The sequence below is a fragment of the Manacus vitellinus genome, unplaced genomic scaffold (assembly GCF_001715985.3).
Source record: "Manacus vitellinus isolate BGI_N305 unplaced genomic scaffold, ASM171598v3 scaffold_1_pilon, whole genome shotgun sequence".
Classification (NCBI taxonomy): domain Eukaryota; kingdom Metazoa; phylum Chordata; class Aves; order Passeriformes; family Pipridae; genus Manacus; species Manacus vitellinus.
Genome location: NW_021939396.1, coordinates 34,274,989 through 34,292,226, shown reverse-complemented (window position 1 = coordinate 34,292,226; position 17,238 = coordinate 34,274,989). Strand labels below are relative to the sequence as shown.

The window sequence follows — 17,238 nt, the reverse complement described above, 5'->3', positions numbered from 1 at the left end:
TACTTCACAGGCAGTTAAACATCACACAGTTGCTCCCTCCCTACCTCCCCTGCAGTGGGATGAGGAAGAAAACTGGGGAAAAATAAAAGAGGTAAAATTCATGGATTGAGTAACCACCTCATTTGTGAGTTCTTCCCTTTCCTCCTCCACTTTCAGCAGCTTCCTCTCTTCCTCCTTTTGTTCTTGTAATGGCCCTGCTTTGGAGTAGTCTGCATTGTCCACTTCTTCCTCCTGTTCGCTCCTAGAAGAAGCTCCTTCATCCCTTACTAAAAGACTTGACTTCTACTTCCAATATTTCTTCTTGTGTATAGGGGCAACTGTTATTAGTACAGGTTGGTTCTTCGGTTCACATGCAGTGTCTGTCTCTGGGACTGGGATAGCCAAAGTGCCTGTCATTTTGTTGTCAGATACAAAGACCTTCTCTTCTCCTTGACGTTACTGAATAGTGTTGAACGGGGCTGGCTAGGCCTGAGCCAGGCCCCAGCACATTGCAGCCATTTGTTTCTCTCTGGAATTACCAGGGCAATAGCATCCTTTTCCCAAATATTTTACTAGTTTTTCAGGATTCTGCACTTGTTCAGGAGTGAAATTCCAAAATGTTAGAGATGCCCTCTGTCTTAGGCACTTGTCCATACTATCACACACATCCTGCCACTCGTAACTGTTCAGCCTCAGGGCAGATATCTGACTGGTATTCTTAAATAGTTGTTTGAGCCTAAACAAGGCCTGAAATACAATCAGGAGATCTAACAATAGGAACATACTGGTTTGAACATCCTGACAATATTCAGTTCTCAAGAGCTACTGTAATTAGCCTGAAGGATAAGGGAAGATGGAGGAAGGTGTCTGCCCCATAGGTTGGCTCTCCGGGGCAGAAAGGTAAAGGATGTAATTAGGAATAGTTTCCAACAGATGGCTCTAGAAGTACAGAGAAAACAGCAATGCTTGATTACAAATACCAGATTAGTCTCACAACCATCTATTTTATCATATCATAAGCCAGTGTTACAAAGTACGACAACATGATAACCTTAACCCAGTCCTCAAAGGTGATAAACAGCAAAACAGGGAACATATACAGCAAGTAAGATGCTACATAAGGCAACTCTGAGAACAGATTTAACACCTCTGAAAGCAAATAAATCAGCATTGGGACCAACTACTATTAAACTAAATGATGAATGCTTACAACAAATTTGTTTTAACATACTCTGGTCAGACTTGTCATTATCTAAACCCTTTGACCCCCATGCTGGGCACCAAAAAGAGCTGTCATGGTTTAACCCAGCAGGCAGTTGAACACCACACAGCCGGTCACACGCTCCATCCTGCACGAGAGATGGGAGAGAGAACTGGAAGCAAAAGGAAAATTTGTGGGTTGAGAAAAACAGGACAGAAAAGGAAGGGGGAAATGTCAATAATAATAACAGAATTAGAACATACAAAACAAGTGATGTACAACATAATTTTTCTACACTTGCTGAATGATGCCTAGACAGCCATTTTCCAAGCAGTGGCCCCCAGCCATCTTTCCCTCGAGTTTATATATTGAACATGATATGACATGGTATGGAATATTCACCTGTCTCAGCTGTGCCTCCTAGCTTCTTGTGCCCCCAGTCTCCTCACTGGTGATGTGGTGTCAGAAGCTGGAAAGTCCTTGACTTAGCGTAAACTTTGCTTAGCAACAACTATAACATCAGTGTTTTCAACATTATTCACACTCTAAATCCAAAACATAGGTATTAGGAAGAAAATTTACTCTCTCCCAGACAAAATGTATTTATAACAGGTATACTACTCTAAATGCCATCTATCAGATAATGAGGAAGGCCACAGAATACTTTCCCTCAATCCAGGGGCCTTGATGCTGTCAGAGAAGCCTGGGATGCTGTCATCTACTATGCTGCCCAGGTTTGATGCAAGCTTCCCACAGCCTCCAGAGGACAAGGAAACCTCACCAAAGGACCCTGTGTCTAGGCAAGGGGAAGGAAAAGCATTGGAGAATGCGGGCATCGATCCCCCTGCCTCTCACATGCTAAGCGAGCGCTCTACCACTTGAGCTAATTCCCCACACTGCAGATCTACCTCGGGTTGTCTCCTCTCCCAGGTACCCACCTTTGATTTGGGATGCCCTGCACCCAAAGCCTGGGCCTCCTATTGGCATTGTTCTCACACTACCACCCACTTGCCCTTGACTTTCTTGCTGAAGGTGCCCCCTTACAAGACAAATCTTAGGACCACTATCCCCTGCCCAGGGCTCACCCTGGGCAGCCTTTGCTGGTTGTTTTCTCTTGCAAAAGGAATGTCCCAAAGCTTGGACAGCCATTTGAAGGGGATGCACTGGGCAGGGCCAAAAGTCAGCGGTGCAGCAGTGTCTGGGCCAGAGCCAAAAGGACACTCCTTCGAGCCGGAGTTGAACCAGCGACCTAAGGATGGCCGTGGAAGGGAGCCTACAGTCCTCCGCTCTACCAGCTGAGCTATCGAAGGAAGCACAGGGCCATGCCCACTGCCTCGCCCATCACACACTCAGCCAGCACTTCCACAGCCACGGCACAGCATCATGCCTCTGTTACAACATCCTACTTCGAACAGCCACACCTCCAACATCACAACACCTTGCTCAATCCCTTTAGCCCATCCTATCATGCAAACCACAAACAGAACCATTCCAGAAGTTCCTTGGATTTCATCTTCTACAGCTGGACTCTCCTCAAACAAAGCTTACCTATATCTGGTTGCATCTTCCCTTCATTCCCTTTCACTGTGCTGTCTTTTGCCCTCTGGTCAAGCATCAAACAAATAGATAGCCATTCCTCTATTCCATAACCTTCTGCAAGCCTGAAGGTCATACAGAATGCCATACAGTCATACTTTGAATCTCCTTTTCTCCAGCCTGATCATACCCACTTTCCTCAGTCCATCCACACAGAGAAATCATCCATGCCTTGAGATTCTTGGTGGCCCTCCACTGAGATTGCTGAATTTCATTGATCTTCCCTGTACAGAAAATTCCTGGTGGCCCTCCAGAGGGCCATTTCTAGAGGGCCACATCTATTTCATTGATGTCTTTTCTGCGTAAGGGATCTCAAATTGGACACAGTACTTGAGATGACATTTGATGCCTTCAAGCAAAGAGGGAGAAACCTCTGTTAAACTGCCTATGAAGCTCTTACTGCAGACCTGGATGGTCTCCTACTCTTTGTATTCTGCGTATACTGCGAGCACCCTGGCAAAAGGCCTTGTATGCAGGCAAGGGGAATTAAAAGCGTAGGAGAATGCAGGCATTGATCCTGCTGCCTCTCACATGCTGAGCAAGCGCTCTACCACTTGACCTAATTACCCACTCTGCAGGCTCTGCCTGAAGTCCTCTCCCCTCACAGACACCCACTCTGACTCAAGACGCTGTGCACCCAAAGCTGGGCCCCCAAATGACCTCACTCTCACACCACCAATTCACCCACTCACTTTATTGCTGGAGGTGATCTCTGAAAGTCTCAGTGCTCAGGTTCTACCATCCCCTGCCCAGTGTTAACCCAAAACTGCTTATCTCCCCCATCAAGTGAAACAGTTCAAGGCTGGGCTAACCTTGAACAGGAGCAACCTGGGCAGGGCCAACAGGCAGCTGCGCCACAGGATCTGGGCCAGAGCCAAAAGGACACTCCTTCGAGCCGGAGTTGAACCAGCGACCTAAGGATGGCCGTGGAAGGGAGCCTACAGTCCTCCGCTCTACCAGCTGAGCTATCGAAGGAAACGTGTGATATGGCCACCTCACACACGCATCACACACTCATCCAACCGTTCAGCTCTCACACCACCCCCACATGTCTTCATGACTCTCTTTCACAGGAAATAAGAAAGACTTGCCTTGGATCACATCGTCTGTCAAGCCTACAGCTCCTCACCAGGACAGGCCCAGCCATGGAGGCTCTCTCCAAGTGAGCATCCAGAACAGATGGCGTTATAATCACAGCAAGACAGGGACAGCTGCAAGCAAGGAAGTCACTGCACAGGTCAGAGTGATGACCATGTCCAGTGACTGAGAGTCAGGTCCAGATTGACAAGCCAGGGCTTAGGTCAATGTAGCAGATTCATCTGCACATCAGATCTGGATCCAAGATCTCTCTGGCTTGATATTGCTATGGCTGTGGCCATAACTGAGCTATAAGGAGCACGGAAAGAGAGTGAAGGCCCAGAGGTGAACATAAAGAGAGCTCCTGTGATAATGGGTGGAGGTGAAGACCCCATGTGAGGCAGGTCAGGGCCATTCAGACCTATTCAGGTACTTGATGCCTGGATGAGATATAATGGTTACCATGCAAGAGAACTGGCAGTCCTCCACTCCACCAGCAGAAATTATTGGTGGACCATCAGGGTCCACTCCCTCCTCTCCATCCGTGACTGCATTCTCAAAGCATTCAGCTTGAGTGAGTCCTCAGGGCATCTCAATGTATACCTTCTCCTCCAAGCAGCCCCAGATTAGGGATCTCAGTGTCTTGCTCAAGACTTCAACCACTCAGATCATGCCAACCTCCAAGCATGGAGACTGCACAGGACTCCTGGACAATCTTCTTCTTGTGCCTGGCTGATCTGAGGTCAGCTACTGAGAGGGTCATCTTGGACCACTTGTTCTGGGATAGCCATAAAATGTCAGGTCCCTAGAGAGCAGTCCTGTACTGCTCACTCTGACACAATCAGTGTTCAGGATACCCTTGGGCTAAATTAAGGCAAAACAACTCCAAATGATCAATTACAAAGTTTCATTTATGGCAGCAGCAATTTAAACTTTTCTAAACAGCCCATGGCAGAACAGTGTTTTAAACTTTTCTGAATTAAACTTTTCTGAATAGCACTTGGCAGCAGCAATTTAAACTAGTAAGGAGAGGAAGAGAAGAAGAAGGAAAGACAGGAAGATAGAGATAGAGGAAAAGGTCCGGACCACCACCCAGACTTCCAGCGCTGTCTCTGGTTTGGTTCCTTTGGATGGTGGGTGCACACCCTGCCCCTCTCAGTTGCACTATTATTGACTGTTCCTCTCTCATACACATTTTGTTATTCTCAAGCTTTTCAGAAGGGGGTTAGGGGAGTCTCGTGGTTTTGATCCCCCTCCCCCCTGCCAGAGAGACAAGTGAAATGTTGTCTAAAACTTGGTTTTGGAGATAGTTATCCAAGATAAGGAAGCTGGTCCCAGAAAAGTGCTATCCTGCATCACAAGATGCTAACTACACCTTATCTTGTTAGCATGGAAACACTCCTTTTCTCTTCTGCCAAGTGTCTGAGATATTAGCTTTTTTAGGTTTTCAGTTTCTCATGGGAGAGAAAAAAAATGTGACCTGTCCTGCTTCAACTGTGGCCTGTTGTGTTTTATTCCTCCACCAATAACCACAGTAAAAGGCCTAATTCTTGAATCAATAACTTCTTGATAGGCATTCTGATAAGTGCTTGCTTATCTCCCCCACAGTCCTTTCCTATTCAGGATCTGCACAAGGCCACATTCAATGGCCTCTCCTCAAAGGGCAGGTGCTAACAAGTGTCCTGGTGGTCTTATTCTAAGGCTGTTGCACTTGGTCAATGTCTGTCTTATTCATGGGGGCCCAAAGATGGACACAATATTCTGGATCCCATTGGTCATACTCAGAGGAAAGTGGGAGAATCTGTTCCTTCCAGTCAAAGCCCATGGTGCCATGGCCATAGTCCTGGATGCTGTTCTCCTCTTTGCAGTGCATGACAAGGTCTCACTGCTTCCATATGACATGGGCCCCTGCCAAAAATCCCTGTGTCCAGGCAAGCGGACTGAAAAGCACTGGAGAATGCGGGCATCGATCCCGCTGCCTCTCGCATGCTAAGCGAGCGCTCTACCACTTGAGCTAATTCCCCACCCTGTAGGTTCTCTCTGAGGGCCTCTCCCCTCTCAGACATCCGTCTCTGACTCAGGCTGCCCTGCTCCTGAGGCCTGGACGTTCTGTTGACCTCACTGTTACACCACCATCGACTCACTCACTTTCCTGCTGGATGTGACCCCAGACAATTCCAGGACTCAGAACCACCATCCCTCACCAAGGGCTCAACCAAACATGCCATGGTTGGTCAACTTCCCAAACTTAGGCAAGAGATCAAGGCTGGACTGCCCTCTGAACAGGGCCAAAAACACAGCAGTGCTGCAGGATCTGGGCCAGAGCCAAAAGGACACTCCTTCGAGCCGGAGTTGAACCAGCGACCTAAGGATGGCCGTGGAAGGGAGCCTACAGTCCTCCGCTCTACCAGCTGAGCTATCGAAGGAAGCACAGGCCCATGACTACTACCTCACCCATCACAAACTCACCCAACCATTCAGCTCTCATACCACTTCACACATACCTGCATGACACTGCCCAGAAGGAAAAAAAGAAAGACTTGCCTTAGACCCATGCTGCCCAGAACATCTGAGGTCCACAACACCAAATCAAGACAGACCCAGCCATGGTGGCTCACTCCAGATGAGAGGCCAGAGAAGGCAGCACTGTCACAGCCAGGAAGGGACAACTGCAAACAAGGAAGTCACTGTAGAAGTCAGCGTGATGGTCAAGTCCAGTGAGTGCCAGGCAGGTCCAGACTGACAAGCCAGGGCTGAGGTCAAGCCACAACATCCATCTGCACATCCACATATGCATCAAGGGTCTTTGTGACTGAATATAGCCAAAGCTATGGCCACAACTTAGCTGGAGACCAAGACTCCTGTGGTGTAGCATGGAAAAAGAGCTGAATGTAAGTAGAGCTCCTAGATTAGGGCACAAAGCCACAGATATATGTGAGAGTAGCCATGGCAGGGAGCCTCCAGCCCTCTGCTCCACCAGCAGAGATATTAATGGAAGAGCGGGGCCCCATACGAGCTCCTCCTCTATGACAGAGCAGACAATGCAGTCAGCTTGGGTTCTGCCTCAGGACATATCTATTCAAATCTCCTACAGCAGCCTGAGCTCAGGGATCACTGCAGCTCGTTCAAGGCTTCAGCCAGTCAGCTTACACCAAGCATGGAGACTGCACAGCACTTCAGGGCACCCTTCTTCTCCTGTTTGTCTGACCTGAGGAGGAAAAAAAATGGAACCTGTCCTGCTTCCACTGTGGCCCATTGTGTCTCATTCCTCTTCCCATCACTACAGTAAAAGGCCTAACTGTTGAATCAATAACCTCCTGAGAGGCATTTGAAAGCTTCTTCTTAGCTCACCCAAAGCCTGCAATTTGTCAACATCTGTCTTTTATGTAGTATAATAGAATGTTTTAGGTTGGAAAGGACCTTTACAGCTTGTGTTGGCCAACTTCCCTGCTGTACGCAAGAGCCTCTTTCACTAGGTCAGATTGATTAAAGGTCTGTCCAACCATACCTGAGCTTTTGCAGGGATGGGGTGTCTACAAGTTCTCTGGGAAATCTGTTCCAGTATCTTACTACCCTCATCATAAAGAATTTCTTTTTATGTAATCTAAATCTACCCTCTTTTGTTTAAAACCTTTTCCTCTTGTTCCCTCACTACAAGGCCTGCTAAAAAGCCTCTCTGTCTTTCTTATAAGCCCTCTTTATCAATTGAAAGGCTGCTATAAGGTGTCCCTGAAGAGAAGGTCTCTCTTCTCTTCTCCAGACTGAACAACCCCATCTCTCTCAGCCTGTCTTCACAGGGCAATGTTCCATCCCCTCAATCAATCTTGTGGCCCTGTTCTGGACCAGCTCTAATAGGTCCACATCTTTCCCCATGTGCTGGGGAACCCATGGCTGGACACAGAATTCCAGGTGTGGTCTTACAAGAGTGGAATACAGGAGCAGAATCACCTTCCTCAGCCTGCTGGCCACGCTTCTTTTGATGCAGCCCAGGATATGGTTTACTTTCTGGACTGCAAGGGTACAATGTCAGCTCATGTCCAGTTTTTCATTCACCAGCACCCGCTACTTCTCCACAGAGCTGCTCTCAATCCATTCCTCCCCCAATGTGTATTGATTCTGCTGATTGCCCTCACCCAGGTGCAGGACCTTGCACTTGACCTTGTTTAACTTAATGAAGTTCACGTGGACCCACTCCTCAACTCTTTTAAGGTCCCTCTGGATGGAACCTCTTCCTTCAAGCATTTGAACTCCATCACTCCCCTTGTCATCTGTAACCTTGATGAGAATGCACTCAATCCTGCTCTCTATGTCCTTGACAAAGATATTAAATAGTATTGGTCCCAATACAGACCCTCAAGGGACAACACTTGATACTGGTTTCACCTGGACATTGAGCAACTGACTACAGTTCTTTGGATGTGGCCATCCAGCCCATTCCTTAGTCATTGAACAGTCCATTCATCAAAACCTTATGTCCCCAATTTAGTGACAAGGATGTTGTGTAGGATAACATCAAAGGCCTTAGAGAAGGTAGACGACATCCATAGCTCATCCCTTGGCCACTGATGCAATCGGTCCATTGTAGAAGGCCTATACTAGATAAGGACTGACTACATTAGTCAGTCATAATTTGCCCTTGATGAAGGCATGTTGGTTGTCTCTAAACACCTCCCTGTCTTCACATGTCTTGACATATCTTCCAGAAGGATCTGTTCTGTGAACTGAGCAAGGTGAATCTCACTGCTTGGTGGTTCCCAGAGTCATCCTTTTTACCATATTTAAAAATTAGTTTTATATTTTGCTTTTCTCAATCATTGAGGACTTCACTTGAGGATGCATAAAGATGAGCATGGATATTGATCAAATCCCAAGTAAAGAAGAAAATTAAAGTACCCCAAACCACAGCCCTTTCTGCTCCTGATACAACCCTGGGTGCTGTTGTTTTCTGTGCAGCCCAGGTGCAAATAGCTCCCAAGAGCACCAGAGGGACCCCTGCCAAAGGGCCCTGTGTTCAGGCAAGGGGAATGAAAAGCATTGGAGAATGTGGACATTGATCCCGCTGCCTCTCACATGCTAAGCGAGCGCTCTACCACTTGAGCTAATTCCCCACCCTGCAGCTCTGCCTGAGAGCCTCACCCCTCGCAGGCAGCCACCCCTGACTCAAGATGTCTTACATCCAAAGCCTGGGCTTCTCTTGGCCTCATTCTCACACCACCAACAACTCAACCAATAAGGTTCCTACTGGTAGTGATCCCAGACAACACCAGTGCTCAAACCCACAATTTACTGGGTTCTGGTTCATCCAGAAATGTCTTGTCTGATCGTCTTCCTAAACTGAGGCAAGAGCTCATGTTGGACAGCCCTTTGAAGGGGAGGCATCTGGATAGGGCCAAAAACACAGCAGTGCCACAGGATCTGGACCAGAGCCAAAAGGACACTCCTTCGAGCTGGAGTTGAACCAGCGACCTAAGGATGGCCGTGGAAGGGAGCCTACAGTCCTCCGCTCTACCAGCTGAGCTATCGAAGGAAGCACAGGGCCATGACCACTACCTCACCCATCACACACTCAGCCAGCACTTCCACAGCCATGGCACAGCATCATGCCTCTGTTACAACATCCTGCTTCAAACTGCCACACCTCCAACATCACAACACCTTGCTCAATCCCTTTAGCCCATCAATCATGCAAGCCACAAACAGAAACACTCCCTGCTTCCTTGGACATCAGCGATAGCTGGACTCTCCTCACTACCACACACAGCTTGCCCATATCCTTCTGCAACTTCCCTTCATTCCCTTTCACTGTGCTGTCTTCTGCCCTCTGGTCAAGCATCAGACTAAACAAAACTGTTCCATAACCTACACCTAAGCAATAGAAGGTCATGTGCAAGTCCTCTGAATCTCTCTTTCTCCAAGCTGAATATGCTCACTCTCCTCAGCCCATCCTTAAAGAGAAATCTCCATTCCTTGAGATCCTTGGTGGCCCTCCACTGAGGTTGCTCCATTTCATGGATTTGTTTTCTGTACTGGGCTTGATATTTGAGAACTATCAAGCAAAGACAGAGAAAATCAGTTCTTCTTTCAAACTGCCCGTAGTGCTTTTGATACAGTCCCGGATGTTCTTGTCTTTTATAAATCTGGGCACACCATAAATCTCCCCACAGCCCCCAGTGGACAGAGGGATCCCCACCAAAGGGCCCTGTGTCCAGGCAAGGGGAATGAAAAGCATTGGAGAATGCGGGCATCGATCCCGCTGCCTCTCACATGCTAAGCGAGCGCTCTACCACTTGAGCTAATTCCCCACCCTGCAGCTCTGCCTGAGAGCCTCACCCCTCAGAGACACCCACCACTGATTCAGGAGGCCCCAAAAGCACTGCAGTGTCTGTGCCGGAGCCAAAAGGACACTCCTTTGAACTAGAGTTGAACTAGGAACCTAATGATGGCAATGTCAAGGAACCTGAAGTCACCCACTCTACCAGCTGAGCTGGTGAAGGAAGCATGGAACCTGTTGCTGACTTTCTCTTATCCATAACATTGCAATATTTTACCTTATACAACGTACTTTCTTGTCTTCAAAATATTGCTACCTCCACCCTCATCAGACCTACCCTGGTCTGATCTCACCAGGCTGATCTCTCAGCCTAAGTGTCCCACTGACAGAGATCCTAAGCTTATTTCACTGACTTCATTTCCATGAGTGCCCTATCCATCTTGTCCAATAGCTGTTTTTCTGCTTGTTGTCATTTTTATCTCCCAAATACATCACATTGCTTGCTGCTGTGGAGGGCTGCAGCGGGCAGTGATCCTAAGGTGGTGAAAGAGAATGCCCATTCACCATGAGAAAAATATGAATGGACATAAATCCATGGTTTTGGCGTAGGAAGTAGCCAGCAAACTCCTGTGTTCATTTACTTTCCATTATTTTGTATTCTTCTATTTTTTCATAATGAATGCTGCTTATCACGTAACTAGGAATATCATTTTTCCAGGGACCCACAGGGAAACTTCTTTAGCTGATACTCTATGTCACATAGTTCTTGTCCTTACTTTTATTGTTTCTTCAGTTGTACCTAACAGAATCGTTTTTCTCACTCATACAAATTGCAGTACCAGTATCTAGATCTCTTTCCTGTTACTAAATCATCACCAATTAGTAAATGTTATCTCAGTGTGCAGAGAGTTGGTTTGGTAATGTACTATTTGTAGTCAAGACAGTTTTCCCAAATCAACATAAGAACGTATGACATCTTTTGTTAATTTTTGAAAGTAATCCTGTTAGTAGTCTGAAAACATTCTAAGCAAAGTGAGTGTGCAACTTAGGTTTTTCATCTTTTCAAAGCTACATTCTGTTCAAATTCTTATTTTTTATGAGATTGTTTGAGATATGGGGAGGACAGAAGATGTCTTTGGGTCTGTGGAAAAAGAAAGAAAGGCTGGCAATTGATTATCCAATGCCTGCAACACATATGGGTTTTGAAAGTAATATCTCTTCCTTCCTTTTTTTTTTTGTCCTAATTCTAATTACTGGGGTTTGTTTTCAGCTAAGAAAAACGGGGTAAATTGCATAATTTGCTTAAATACTTGGATGGCACATAATGTCATTAGTTATGCATGATTTAGCTTGCTTTTCCAGTTCTTATGTTTCATGTTTTATTATGTTTAGGGCACATGTTAAACATGACCAAAAATTTAAGTTTAAGGTACAATATGAATGGTATATTAAATATGATTGAATGTGATCCCCTTCATGCTATTAGAGACATGTTTAAGGAGTTATTTATAACCTATGGTTCTATGACTTGAGTTCAGCAGAACTGAAGAGATTGTTGGCAGAGGCTGTTCCCAGGCTCTTATCAGTCTTGATATCAGCAGAATGTCTTCCAGGTGGGAACTGTCATCAGGAGCAAAGCAGTTACATTTTACTGAAGGAATATCCTGTACTGGGAGTTCAGAGGAAAATCAAGTAGGACGCCACTCTGAGGTTAAATTTGTTAGAGGAAGTGTAAGCACACTACCTTCGCACCACAAGTATTTTTGCTCGTAGCAGTCGTGGCTGGCTCCTGAAACACTCAGAGATAATATTTACAAAATGCATCATAGCTTGACTTGTGATTGAATCAGTTTAAAATACTACTACATGACTTTTGAGGCCACTAGAGGTCAGCACTAGTCATTAAATTAATGTCACGGAAAAATCTTATTTCCGATTCTTCAAAGTGAGTGGTGATTTCTGAAAAGATACACTTCTGTTTATGCTTGTTTTGCAAGTGTGTGTCAGCTCACACTGCCAGCGCTTCAATATGGCTGGTAGCAAACTCTTTCTCCTCTATGCTGTGCTTCCTCAGCACTGTGAGCCAACAGTCACACACGGTACCTTTCAAACTATACCTGTCTTTGGATGCCATAGCGCTGAGTACAGTCAGGGGAAAAAGGCAGTATCCAGCCCTGTCCTAGCAAAGGCTTCCCACCAGCATAAACAGCCCAAACTAGTTGACACTATACTCTCATGAGACCTCACATGGAATAGTAGAATCATAGAATCAACCAGGTTGGAAAAGAGCTCCGAGATCAACAAGTCCAGCCCTTGATCCAACACCACTGTGGTTACTAGATCATGGCACTAAGCGCAACATCCAGTTTCATCTTTAAAAGCCTTCAGGGACGGTGAATCCACCACCTCCCTGGAGTACTGCATTTTGCTCTGGGGACCCCAACATAAGAACATGAACCTGCTGGAGCAAGTCCAGAGGAAGGACATGAAGATGATCAGAGGGGCTGGAGTACCTCTCCTATGGAGATAGAGTGAGAGAGTCAGCCTGGAGAAGAGAAGGCTCTGGGGAGACCTTAGAGCACCTTTCAGTACCTAAAGCAAGACAGCTGGAAAGGGACTTTTCACAAGGGCATGTAGTGATAGGACAAGGGCTAATGGCTTTAAATTAAAAGAGAGTATGTTCAGATTAGATATTAGGAAGAAATTCTATACTGTGAGGGTGGTGAGGAACTGAAACAGGTTCCCCAGAGAGTTTGTGGATGCTCCATCCCTGGAAGTGTTCAAAGCCAGGCTGGATGGGGCTTTAAGCAACATGATCTAGTGGAAGATGTCCCTGCTCATCATGGGGGGGCTGGAACTAGGTGATATTTAAGGTCCCTTCCAACCCTGACCATTCTATGATCCTATGACAGTCATCTTCCACAGCTTTAAGGACCAACTCAGAAGTGCAGCAGTGGGAAATTAGGCCTGAAGACAGGCACTTGAAACCAGGGTTAACTCATTATGCTTTTCCACCTTGTGCTTCAGAAAGATGCTTTCCTTCTATTGCAACTCCTAACTGTGTTTTCCATCATCACCGTCTGGGCTTCTGCAAACACAGACACTGTTTACAAAATTTTAATATAGTTATAAATCGGCAATTTAATACAGAATTTTCTTTGCCATAAAGAAAATAATGTTGCCTGGATAAACAGTGTAATCATCATGTTTTTAAACAACCTTTAAAAAATCTTTATCTTTGTTGAAACCTGCTAAATTATGCAAATGAGTTGGCAATCATAATGCAACAAATGCCTGTGAATTATTATCATGCTGCAATCTGTGCTTTCAGCATGTATCACCATCTCCTTTAACACAGTAGCTGACTAGGTATCAATACACAAAGTTCATTCTCAGTGTAATAGAAACACCTCTTTTATCAAAACTTTCATGTTCAATCCCTTTGTGTCACTTTTCTTCCACTGAGTACATCAAAACTGGAAAAAAGAAGCCTGAAGACACTGTTCAGAATTGTTATATCTATATTAAAATATTTTTGATAGGGTTTTGTGTCTGTATATATGCACATATACAGAAGACTTATTTTCCCTCTGTTTTTTTGTTTATTTGTTTTTCATGTTTAAGAAAACTGGCTCTGAAATACCATCCTGACAAGAATCCAGACAATCCAGAGGCTGCAGAAAAATTTAAAGAGATCAACAATGCTCACGCAACCCTGACTGATCTGTCCAAGAGAAATATATATGACAAATATGGATCATTAGGGCTCTATGTGGCGGAACAGTTTGGTGAGGAAAATGTCAACACCTACTTCATGCTCTCAAGCTGGTGGGCAAAGGTAATCTGTTATTTTCTGTTGGAAATCAAATGTTACAATGCACATGGACAATTACATACAAAAGGACCCATTGAAAAACATGGTTTCTCTACAGGCTTAACAAATAATAGGATCAGACTCTAAACTGCTACTAAAAATTTAAAAAAGCAACAACATTATCTGGAAAATCGACAGAGGCAGAATGTAATGTAAGCTTAGACTAGTGCTACTATAGAAAGTCATTTTTTACTTGGTGAATAGTTACAGTACATGTTTTGTAACACTTTTAAACATTCATTAGATTTGAATCTAGTGCTCCAGGATAATTTTGACTTTCTTTTCAGTAATGGCTAAAAAAAAATGACTCATTATCCAAAAACAAGAAGTCTCACTTATATGATAACCACTTAATAAATTATTACCCTACAAATTTAACTGTCTTATTTGCTATATACAGCACACAACATAAGTAAGCAATAATAACACTGTGTTTATGGCATCATGTATGTGTCCTGGTGAGAGAAAGGAACTGGAAGAAAAGCTTGGAAGAATGGAATAGAGGAAGAGAGTAGGAAAGGAAGAGAATGATATATCAAAACCTTGCATATTGCTCAAGGTAAAACAAGGCTGTTCTAGTTATAAAGGAGTTGGGTTCACACGGTCTCATCTTACTGGTGTCCTCTGATGTTTGTATATGTCAAATTCAAGTGCTTCTGCAAATATTGAAATATTACAGATATGGAACAAACAGAATTGCAAATGTGCAAAATCCATGCTGTCCCCACCTGTTTGCAGCAACAGAAGCATAGGAAACAAAAGACTGTAATGGAATACATAGGAAAATGATCTGTACTGTTTGAAGCAAGCACACTATGAGACCTTTTATCTGCAAACTGTGGAACACGGATTCTTGTGTTCAGCATGGATCAGGCCAATGTTGCACTGCTCTGCAGTCCCCTTTCAAACTGGGAAGTCACCTGGGCACTTTGTGGGCCTGAGAAGCCATAATTTGTCTGCTGAATCTATATGAGATGGACACTGCTCAAATGCAGTGAATGAAACCTTTAAATTAAACTTGCAAAGGCTCAGTTGCCCCCTCAGAGACAGGTTGGAGGCTGCCTGCTTGCAGCTACTGTAGCTGACCCTTGCTGCAGGCTGGACATCCCACTATAGCTGCTGAATGGATCATTCCCTCTTTTTTGCTGTCCGCCATCTCTTGCAGCCCTTTTGTCATGTTTTAGGTGCCAGGAAGCATTGCCTTAGTGCTCAGAGAGCAGCAGCGTCTTTAACAGTCCTTTAACAGTCTTTGTAAACAAGATTTTCTTCACTGTTTGCTGCTTTTTTTTTACCTTTTATTTGCTCTTCTACTTACTGATCTTTAATGGAGATGTTATGAAGGATAAAATCCTCTGGGGTTAGAAAATCAGAAACAGAAATAACAACTGTGACTTTGACTTACATGGAGAGCAGTGGAGAGTACAGAGAGAAGTTAATAAGTCCCTAACAGCTAAAGGAGGAATGTGAGTATTGTTTCAAGCAAGCTGTATCCCAGAAGTGAGACAAGATGTGCTGAATAGCAAAAGTAATCAGTGCTTCCCGGGTTTTATGAATTTTGTACAAAATATCCAAAATATGTCTATAGACTCATTTGAGGATTTGAGGATTGTCACTCTCTCTCAACCCAAAATCTTGCCACTTTCAAAGCATAAAGAGGCAACCAAATTGCGCTTTTTTTGAATTATAATACTATTTGAGTCTGATGCATCATCTACAGATAACCGCTGAACCCCTAATTTTCTCCTTTCTGGTAGAAGACAATAGGGACCACAGCCTTCACTTGTTATCTCCCTCTTCAACTGCAAACATTCCCCTTCCCCAGCGTGCTCATACTCATAAAATCTGACAGTTGTGAAGGGGTTTATCATTAGCAGTTAGGAAACCCAATGGAAAGGAGAAATGCAAAATGAAGATTACTTTTTTTTCAGAGTGCCAGACTTCTTAGCAGGCATATTAAACTGGAAACATACAGACATGGGTAAGGGGAAATTGAACTACTTCTTCACTGGCAGGCACAGGGCTTGTTCATTTAAGTATTTTAGCAAAAACCAATTCTCCCTCTACCATGAAGACAGTTTATTAATCACATCAATAAAATGATTCTTGATTTACCACCTGTGATAATATAGGCACAAGAAATCTTGAAACACTAAAGTTATCATTAATAAATTCAAGGGTTTTTCCCCCTCTGTATACTTTTTTATGCCTTTTTTTCATTCTATACATAGTGGTGATTTATTCTCCATTATGGCATAAATGATAAACAGTCAGACAACTTATTTTAGGGATTATGGCATTTAGAACAGTTTTAGGTGTCTATTGGAAGGAAAATATTTTAAAACAAAAAGTCAGTATCCTTTTCATTTAAAACCACTCTAGATACATGCCTATTAATATTAGGCCTATAAATAGTCTTATTACCTTCAAAGATGCTCCAGTCGGCCCCCACTAATGTTGCCTGAGACATGCATACATAACAATGTTATTTACATAGCTCCACTGTCAAAGTTTGACAATATCCTGACATCTGTGCTTATTTTCTCCCTCAGCAGCATGTTGTCTTATGAATATAATGAATAGTCATTAAAGAGCAGACTGTATAACCATAACGCTAAAGTCTGGCTATACCTCCAACCCATATGTACCTGGTGGCCACAAAGCTCTGCTGCTTTTACATACACATTTACAGAATCATAGAATGGTTTGGTTTGGAAGAGACCTTAAAGATCAAGCAGTTCCAAGCCCCTGCCATGGGTGGGGACACCTTCCACTAGAGCAGATTGCTCAGAGCCCCATCCAACCTGGCCTTGAACACTTCCAGGGATGGGGTACTCACAATTTCTCTGGGCAACTGTTCTGGTATCTCACCATCCTCACAGTAAAGAATTTCTTCCTAATATCTAATCTAAGCATATTCTCTTTCTGTTTATTTCTATACATTAGCTTTGATTCGCTTTTCAGGAATGTCACTGGATTTCCTTTGGTCTTATACCACTATGTCCAAGAAGAGATGTGGAGTTTTCTCCTGTGTCACAGACATCTCACTGCAGGCCTGGATCCATCCCAGGTCAGGAGCCAGGCTGCTGTCATGTCCTCATGGAGCACAGAGTGGCAGTGGCAGCCTAAAGGCTCCTCTCCTGAAGGTCCCCCATCCTATTGCTGTGATGCAGCACACACAAAAGCAACTTGCAAGCTGTGCTGTGAGCCTGGGCAGTGACCTGGTCTGGAGGAAGAAAAGCT

The 17,238-nt window shown here is 44.5% G+C and overlaps 1 protein-coding gene and 6 non-coding genes across 7 annotated transcripts in view; 1 reads left to right on the top strand and 6 right to left on the bottom strand.

The window, feature by feature from the left end:
• DNAJC5B (DnaJ heat shock protein family (Hsp40) member C5 beta) overlaps positions 1-17,238 on the top strand; it is a 32,153-nt gene that overhangs the window by 7,798 nt on the left and 7,117 nt on the right. The window contains exon 2 of the mRNA XM_029959409.1: positions 13,749-13,962. Within this exon, the coding sequence (XP_029815269.1) occupies positions 13,749-13,962 (214 nt within the window). The remainder of the gene's footprint in view (positions 1-13,748; positions 13,963-17,238) is intronic.
• TRNAY-GUA lies at positions 2,402-2,490 on the bottom strand. Its single transcript is given in 2 exon segments — positions 2,402-2,437; positions 2,454-2,490. It is a non-coding gene; the product is annotated as a tRNA-Tyr (tRNA).
• Positions 3,663-3,751, bottom strand: TRNAY-GUA. Its single transcript is given in 2 exon segments — positions 3,663-3,698; positions 3,715-3,751. It is a non-coding gene; the product is annotated as a tRNA-Tyr (tRNA).
• Positions 5,805-5,877, bottom strand: TRNAA-AGC. The gene has a single exon. It is a non-coding gene; the product is annotated as a tRNA-Ala (tRNA).
• TRNAY-GUA lies at positions 6,191-6,279 on the bottom strand. The gene is given in 2 exon segments: positions 6,191-6,226; positions 6,243-6,279. It is a non-coding gene; the product is annotated as a tRNA-Tyr (tRNA).
• On the bottom strand, positions 9,292-9,380 carry TRNAY-GUA. The gene is given in 2 exon segments: positions 9,292-9,327; positions 9,344-9,380. It is a non-coding gene; the product is annotated as a tRNA-Tyr (tRNA).
• Positions 10,083-10,155, bottom strand: TRNAA-AGC. The gene has a single exon. It is a non-coding gene; the product is annotated as a tRNA-Ala (tRNA).